Source organism: Lactuca virosa, chromosome 5 (genome assembly GCF_052849685.1).
Source record: "Lactuca virosa cultivar CGN04683 chromosome 5, Lactuca_virosa_CGN04683_v6, whole genome shotgun sequence".
NCBI lineage: Eukaryota > Viridiplantae > Streptophyta > Magnoliopsida > Asterales > Asteraceae > Lactuca > Lactuca virosa.
Window position 1 is genome coordinate 95,120,127 of NC_136430.1, and position 9,595 is coordinate 95,129,721.

Sequence of the window (9,595 nt, forward strand, 5' to 3'; positions counted from 1 at the left end):
GGTTTGTTACTTTCATCAATCAACTTCCTCAGTTCAGCGGGCATTGGTCGAACACCAGCAGAGGATAACTTCTGATACTCCCTTACAATGGCATTGTCAAGTGGAACCTTTTCCAACATTTCAACAAGAATTGAACCAACAAAATCAAAGTTTCTAGGATCAGACATCACAAATGTATACGTTTGGAGTGTCAGAATCTCTACCATTAAGGAATCTTTCATCAGAGAGACTTTGAAATGACCAAAGGCTTGATTGACCACTATTGACCAGAAGTGGACACACAAGACTTCTTTATGGAAAGTAGAGGAACTTGTGCTCTGAACCAGTTGAGTCCAAAGAACTGCCCTATAGGAAAGATTGATGTCGTGGTATAAGCCGTAGAATAGAGTGTAGTACATCTTGCTTGCACTGTTATACCCATAAACCCTCTCTGACAGGCTCTTGAACAGTATGTAAATAACCCATTCCACATCGGGGGTAAGAAAGCCTTCCTAAACTTGGAAAGCAATAAGATGTCACTAGTGTACCCCATCTGGTAGAACATCTCTATCATGGAGTTAGCTGGAATCGATTCAGGGTCGACACTGACCTCTGACGTTGTGAAACCTAGAAGTTTGCAGAAGTGGGGCTTAGACATCGACGTTTTGTGGGTTGCAACATCAAAGTTGATAACATCATCTGACATATTGTAAATTACAGTGGAGAATGCTTTGGAGAGATGAACAATAGGAATTGTTTTCTCCATGATTAACGCCTTCATTAGTGGCGAGAACTTGAGATAGTCAATCATAGGCCTAATCAATTCATTGTAGTGTGAGGTATCAAGGTCGATGATCATATTCTAGTTGGGTTTGACAAAGAGCATGATGACAGAGGCAGACTGGTCGGCGAATGAGACGTTTTCAGATGAACCTGCCATTGATGTTGTGAGAGAGACGATGAACAGTAGAGAGCGAGAAGGTTTTTGCTTTGAGACTTTGAGAGTAGTGTTTGTGGTGAGAGAAAGTACACCGTTTGAAAACCCCTTTTATAAGGTGTATGATGAGTGCTGAGAGAAACCGCCATTTAATATTTGTGCACTCCGAGAAATCAGCCAATAAAATTATGCCAGCTAATCAATGACTTTCAGAAACCGTTACAAGAACCACGCGGTGTTAGGAAAATTCAAAAATCGCCCCAAGATTTGAAGTTATCCAAACATCATGAAATAGACGTTTCGGGTTTACCTTATTCTGAACTACTCTTTTCGGAATTGTCATTCTACCTTCCGGCTCTATAAACGTCCATTCAGAATTGAAACCATACTTGGTAAAATCACAAGGATTTTAGTGCAAGAGTGTGCCAAAGAAAAAGAAATAAAGCAAATCATAAGTGGGACTCTATGATATAAAGCAATGTTGATATGAAAGGCTTATTGATTCCGGGAAACAATCTCTTCCTTCTGAGTCATGAGAGACTCGGAAGTGCTTGTGTGGTTTCCCGTAGAATTACGATCATCGGTTTGTTGAGAAACTGCGAAAGGATTCTTTTCTTAAGGCTTTTATGAGTGGTTTCAGCTTCAACCAAATTCCGAAACTTAACATAAGTATGAAGATCTGAAAGAAGTACTTGTTGGACCAGTGTAGCCATAAAAACAAGTAGGCTTGAGATATTCTTGAGATATTCATAGGTTTAGAGGATTTCATTAAGATCACTCAAAAATAAAAGATGAGATTTCAAACACACAAAGGTACAAACCAACAGGTTTTATTCATCAATTCAATTGGTAATGTAACTAGAACAATGATTTTTTCACCATCAATTCATTTTGGTAACAATCTAGAACAATGAACTGTTAACCGTTAATTCAGAGATGGTATCTCATATTTTTAGGTTTCACTCAAAATCATGGTAATAACAATTTCAATATCATAAACATATAAGTTTTATAACCTAAACTTCAGTGGTAAAATCTGAGAGTCCTAAGGGTTATAATAAAGAATTAAGATTGGTAGTTGAATGGCTGGGAGTTTCACGAAAACTATGTTAACAATAATTTTACGATCATTAACTAGAGTTTTGTAGCCCTATACTAAAAGTGGTTTTGTTCTAATAGTCAAGGAAGCTACATGATAGTTGTAATGAAATATGGTAGAAAGATGTGATTAAGTCGGCCGTCAATTGCTTTTTGCTGACTTAAATTCAGAAAAAAATTTAGAAACAAAAATATTTTTGATGTTTTTGAATTTTGAAAACACTAGAAAGAAGACAATATTTTTAATATTTTTGAATTTTTGAAAAGGAAAAATACTGAAACAAATAAAATATTTTTTGGGATTTTCTTTTTCTAAAAATAACGAAATTAAACAGTAACTTCATAAACTTTTGAACCATTCTGAAGATCGGAGCAATGCGGAAGTAAACAGAGAATTCTAAACCATTCCGAAGCTCGGAACAAGTCGGAATATGAACGGTGGATTTCGAACCATTCCGAAGCTTGGAACCATTCGGAATATGAATAGTAACTTTCGAACAATGATCATTACGAAGTGGTATCTCAGTGCTATATGCTTTGTCTTGGAGTGTTGCACTGGATTGTGGAAAATTCTTATACCGCTTTAGGTATCACAATACAAGGGAATTCGCTTGATATTGATTACATAATCTCTTCGCTGGTTCTGAATCCACAATACTTGGGAGGTGCATGATGCTGCTGCGATGTATTTTGCTTTAGCTGTAGATAAGTAGACACATGCCTGCTTCTTAGATTGCCAACAAACAAGCTTGCCATCCAGAAAATGAAATCCACCAAATGTACTTTTCCGATCAAGACCACAACCCCCTAAGACAACATTGGAGTAAGCTTGCAAAAAAAATCTTGAATTAGAGGGATACCATAGACCAAGAGAAGTGGTTCTCTTCAAATACCGGAGTATGTTCTTAACTACCAACATGTGTGGTTCTCTAGGATTCGCTTGCAACCTAGCACAATAACAAACATCAAACATAATTTCAAGACAACTAGATGTCAGATACAATAGGGATCCGATCATCTGATGATATAAGGTAGTATTTGTTGTTGGTTTATCAAGAGAAGGTGTGAGTTTCATTCCGAACGCCATAGGGACTTTGTCGTTTGAATCACCCACCATTCTGAATTTAGCTAGTAATGTTTTTGTGGAGGCTTCTTGATTGATGAATATACCTTGTGAACTTTGTCTTATATTTAAGCCAAGAAAAAAGTTAATTTTACCCATAGAACTCATTTCAAATTTAGTTTCCATTAATTTCTGGAATTCTGCAGTTAAGTTGGGATTAGTTGATCCGAAAATAATGTCATCAACATAAATCTACACTATCATTAAATGGTTAACCTCCTTCTTCCGAAAGAAGGTAGGATGAACAGAACCTTGTTTGAATTTTGATTGATTAAGAAAATGAGTCAGAGTTTCATACCATGCCCTCGAAGCTTGTTTAAGCCCATACACTGCTTTATCTAGAATGTAATAATGATTCGGAAAATTTTCATTCACAAAACCTGGTGGTTGTTCGGCGTAGACTGTTTCTTCAAGTTCTCCATTCAGAAACGCACAATTCGCATCCATTCGATAGACATCACAGTTTTTGTGAGCAGCATACGCGAGAAAAATGTGAAATGATTCATGTCTAGCCCCATGTGCGAACATCTCATCATAATCGATTCATTCTTCTTGACAATAGCCTTTAACAACTGATCGAGCCTTATTGCAAATGACGTTCCCTTCTTTGTCCATTTTATTTCGGAATACCCATTTCATACCAACCACAGACGCATCTTACGGAGTAGGAACCAATCACCATACATTGTTATGATCAAACTCATTCAGTTCTTCCTGCATAGCTTGAACCTAATCTATATGATCAAGAGCAACTTTAACAGTTTTAGGCTCAATTTTCAAAATAAAGGAGATAAACATGCAAAATTCCATTTTAGAAAATAATGCAGTTTGCTTTGCTTTTTGTTGAGCATGAGTAAGAACTCCAGATGAAGAATCTCCGATCACTTGATATGGAGGACGATCTTTGGTCCATTTTGTCATTGGAGGATAGTTCGGATCATAGGTTGGATCAATTTCAGCAAAAACTTCTTCAAATTCCGATTGTGCATCCGAGTCATTATTTTCATTATTCTCCCCCTGGAAGTTCGCATGTGACCCGTCATTCGAAATTGGATTCTCCCCTGGAGAGGAATGTCTATATTTAAGATTGGAGTGGAACTGTCTGCCTGGATTGGAGCATCAAAAGGTTTTGGCTAAGGTTCATTCAGAATTAGTTGCTCAAGAGGAATCTTTATATCTTCAGTAGCTTCGTTAACAATCTTGATTAATTCATCATCCTGATTGTTCTTTGCTTTTGATTCTGAGGAAATCGCCTTGGCAAGTTCATCAAACAAATTTAGAAAATTCTCATATAAATTCATAAGAGGAATAATCTTAGAATTTTTAATGGAAAATTTTCCTCAGATTGACAAACTTCTTTTTGATATTTCTTCATGTAATTGTCATCAAACATAACATAGTAGGTTTACTCAATCTTCTTTGACTTCTTGTTCAGAACTCGATATGTCTTTGATGTCAATGAATACCCCATTAAAATTCCATCGTCATCTTTTACGTCAAATTTTTCTGATTTTCATTGGAATTGAATAAGAAGAACCTGGAACCAAACACATGCAAGAATTTAACGTTAGGTTTCCAATTGTTCAGAATTTCTTATGGAGTAATTAGAAATCATTTGTTGATGTAGGAGCGGTTCTGAGTAAAACAAGTGGTGGCAACAACATCAACCCAAAACTACAAAGGAAGATTCGCAAATGACATCATTTGATGAGTTTTGAGCATTACAACATTCCTATGGTGCACATGCAACCCTAATCGCTTTGGATCTAGGTTTTTCTCAAGTTATACATGCATAATAATTTTCCAAAGAAAAACCCTAATCTGGAATACATATTTTCGGATTTGATAAACAAACTAGAGTTAGAAGAATACCTTTCTTGTTGATTGCTTGATCTTGACCTTCAAGAGCTTAGTGCCTCAATTTTTGCACCACTAATGGAATCACAAACACCACTAGGAATGAGGAAGAAGGAGAAAGGTTGTGGAGCTTCACAATTTTCGGCCTAAAGGGTTGTCTAAGAATGCATAGCCGAAAACTGTAACCTAGGCGTTCATTATATAGCTGAGCAACTAGGGTTTTCCAACTGGAAACCCTAATTTCCCTTGCTTAGGACCTAAGAAACATATGGAGCTCCTTATGGTAAGCCTTGGACGAAAACTCTATGGGCTTGCCATAGATTTTCGTCCATCCTATACAAATAGGATCCATTATCCCAAACTACAACTATTACTGATTTACATAATCAGTCACGTTCTTTTAATCAGTCTCCTTTGATCTCTAAATTATTTCCAATTTAATTTATGATGAATACTAAATAAATAATATGATTTAATAAATCATCTATCAACCTCTTTCTCACAATTCATGCTGTCAAGTTGCTACGGTGAAGGCAACCCAAAAGGACCATGCTACTATCGGGTCAAAAATCTTCATTGTTACAATTTATGAAACCTTCATTGTTCCAGTCGCAAAAGTCACCAAAAACTTCGAAAGATTGAAAAAATTTTCGACTATCCCGATAAAAAATCTTCGACAGTAACCCAAAATCTTCGTTACTTGATACCCAATTCTCATAACCAAAACTTTCAAATCTTAGTAACCCCAATCCAAACTTTCGAAATTAACTCAAATACTTCCATTCGCTACATTACATCAAAATCCAATTTGAATCCCAAATTATCAATCATCGACATCAGCTACTCCAAAACTGAATCCATAGCCATTCGCTTTTTCCATCACAACCATCGAAATCAAAGTACAAACCAAACTATCGATTCAAACGGTGAAACCTTCGAAATCAAGACATCAAAATCTTCGATCATCGACCTTCCCATTCTCAATACCCAATAAGATGATTCACAGCGAACCTTTGCAAAGCTGTATTCGACATCTACACTCGACATCAACATTTACCACAAAGACTTCCAATTTTGAAATCAATTTCAAGTGACGAACAAGAACTTACGTCACATCCTTTCACACAAGAACAAGAACACAACCAATTTTCGAAATTATATCCCAAATTAATCATGATTTCGACATCTATATCTCGTATTCAACTCAAACAACCTCCAGTTCTTTGATTCATCACTTAAAACTCGAGTTTGACTTTTTCCCCGTGTTTGACTTTTCGAATCAAATAATAATAAACACGAAATTGAAGATTCCTTCACCAAATTCCAGATCAAAACGTGTTCAATTAGCTGTTCTTCATCATATCCATGTTGTTCTTGGTCAAGTTCATCCAAATCAAAGATACAATTTGACGATTTTTCCAAATTTGACTTGATCATAATCGATTTGTAATAGAACAAATCTATTTTAATCGATTCACAAGTTTACAAACAATCTCTAAGCATCGGTTATTCAGAATCACCAAATCGAGATCGGAACTCAAGAATGCATATAAAAAGAGAATCAAGAATGTACAATATGTTGAAGCATACAACCAAAACTTCTCAACAGCATGTCGATTGGATTTTGATGAATAAAAGGACTCAATCAGTCATTTTATCGGATCCAAAAGATAACATATGGGCCAAAAAAAATTACATGAACGGTACTAGATGAATAGAAAAAATTATTGGATCACAACAAGTGGGTTTTTCAAACAACAAATATGATTGGATTGGGCTAGATCAATAGAAAAAATTATTGGATCACAACAAGTGGGTTTTTCAAAAAAAAATTGATCCAATGAGTCAAAATGATAAAAAAATTCAAGAACGCAATGCACGAATTAACGAGATTTAAAGATATCATAGAGAGACTCACCATAGATGCTTCAATTGTGATGATTCTAGCCAAACCGAGAATCGTTTCTTCAAAATATCATGTTGATCTTCGAAGACCTGCTCTGATACCAATTGATGCGAATTATGAACATTGGTTTGGCATGCAGAATTAAAGAACACACAAAGAACACGGTGATTTCGGTGTTTAATAGATGTATTTGATTATGTAAGGTGTTACAAAAAAGGATCTAGATCTAAATCTACATAATTAACACACACTAACACTCTCAATGCTACATCTCTTAAGAACACCTTTATAAGTGGTATAAACCCACCTTATATAGAGGTGTTTACATCTCTCTCTCTCTCTCTCTCTCTTTCTCTCTCTCTCTCTCTCTCTATCTATCTATCTCTTATGTTACAAGGCTACTTTACGACATGCAAGTGGGTCTACAAAAGTCAAACCATTTACAAAGTCATACATGGATAACTTTGTACCCAACAATACATAACAATTATAGTTATGGGTTTAGACACTAATCCAACAGTCCCACTTGGATAAGTCTAATAATTATAACTGAAAGTACGACTTCAAAATCCGATTAGCAATCGTAGCTCTCAAAAGCCGTTTTCGAACTCTGACCTACTCAATGACACGTCCTTTAGATAAGGGATCATATATTCCTTTGTACCGCAAGATATCTTGTGGAAAAAGACATGGAACATAATCATTCTCAATGCCCAACAGTTTGTTTCCTGACTTCCGATTTGTTTGACATAGAACTTAAATGAACACATCAATTCAGTCCTGACCGGACCCGACATATAAGTCAAAACAAAATCATCGAGGGGCCCAAGATATTGCTTTTACCATCATAGGATAAAAGGAACAGATAAACTTTGACTTATATGCTTGCACTATTTACTCGTCAAATCATACAAAACAACACGTTTTATAACATCAAGTTACTAATGCGTTTATGCATTATCAATGTACAACCAACTTGTAAACAACACACCATATATCTTAATTTAAAGACTATACGATATTATAGTCTCACAATCACTCGTGATAAATTACACGAAGTGATTCAAATGAGCGTGGGTTTAATCCAATACTAAAATCTTATTTCAGAAGTACTCATGAACATTGTAGCAAACGTTTGCTATGTCTAATCACTTAGACAGTCTAAAAACCAATTCCTGATAGTATAACCTCATTACTTACTCCCAAAGTATGATTGATTGTGGATAATTTGAATAATCTAATTATTCTGGAAGTAAAACAAGCAAAAGTGAAACAATAGTAAACAATCGACACAAGATAGTAAACTTTACTCATAAATAAATCTCCATTACTTAATCATCAAATGTTAATTAAATTTATCTATTACAAGTTTCTAAACAACTATCTAATCACTAAAACTAATATCGTCCTTCAGACCAATGCTCCTCGCATGATTTAAGTGCTTAACCCTGCTCAGACCCTTTGTGAGGGGATCTGATGGGTTCTCCTCTGACGATACCCTCTTGACTACGAGGAGTCCCTCTTCTATCCGATGTCTAATGAAGTGGTATTTTCTGTCGATCTGTCTAGATCTACCATTATCCCTTTGTGCCTTGGTTAAAACAACCGCTCCTTCGTTATCACAGAAAATATCCATAGGCACCTTTATGGCTGCTACAACTCCAAGGTCTCTAATGAAGTTGTTCAATCATATCGCCTCCTTCGACGCTTTGCTTACTGCTATCTACTCTGATTCACATTTTGAATCAGCCACGGTCTCCTGTTTGGAACTTTTTCAAGTAACCACTCCTCTATTTAGGGTAAATACCCAGCCTGACTGAGAGCGGAAGTTATCTCTATCGGTCAAAAAGCTGGTGTCACTGTACCCTCTCACTCTCAATTCATCACTCCCACCAAGGGTAAGGACCCATCCCTTAGTCCTTCGCAGGTACTTAAAAATGTTCTTAATGTTGGATTACGTGTCTAAGTTCATAACTATTTCTGGGTTGTACTTGACCCGACCCGACATGGTCCATTTGGGTTGCATGGCATCATGCATTTGGATAGACTAAATGAGAGAAATAACACTTGTGGTTTATTAATATACTATAAGTTCTAATATATTAATAGTATTATTTAATTAGTATTGATCTAGAATTAATCTAGGATTAATTAAGTGATCAAAAGATGACTAATTAAATATATGGGTTGATTATGTAAATCATCCATAACTTGTATAGTGGGCTAAAGGCTCCATGGATTATCAAGTTGGGCTAAGGTCCATACGATGCTCCATGGGAGTTACAAACCCATGGGTCATGGAAATGAAGAGCCATGTTACATTAGGGTTTACATGGTGTAACCCTAAATGTAACACACTATATAAGGAACATGACAACCACCAATTTCGGCTACACTAGAAGCAAGAGAGGGCAAGCCGATTTTCAAGTATTCTACATATCTCTCAAAGTCATTCCAAAGCATTTGGTGTTGTGTGAGACATTTGAGGCATCACACTTGGGGTACTAGGCTCTCAAGGTTTTCAAGGAATCATATCAACTACAAGGTATGTAATTCTAGCCATCTTTTATGTTTAAAGTTCCCCATGTATGCTAGATAGGTTTATGAACCTTGGAAAAAGTATTTTGCATGTATTTTAGACAAACATAGATCCAAGGTTTTCTAGGGTTGCATGTACACTTAGGAGTGTTAGAAT

General features: G+C 36.0%; 1 protein-coding gene across 1 annotated transcript; it reads right to left on the bottom strand.

The window, feature by feature from the left end:
• Nucleotides 1–2,597: 2,597 nt before the first annotated feature.
• Nucleotides 2,598–3,584, bottom strand: LOC145111494 (secreted RxLR effector protein 161-like). The gene is made up of 2 exons (XM_079047760.1): nucleotides 3,436–3,584; nucleotides 2,598–2,961 (listed from the first exon to the last, which is right to left on the bottom strand). Exons 1-2 carry the CDS (start codon nucleotides 3,582–3,584, stop codon nucleotides 2,598–2,600), a joined length of 513 nt encoding a protein of 170 aa, XP_078903886.1.
• Nucleotides 3,585–9,595: the final 6,011 nt, after the last annotated feature.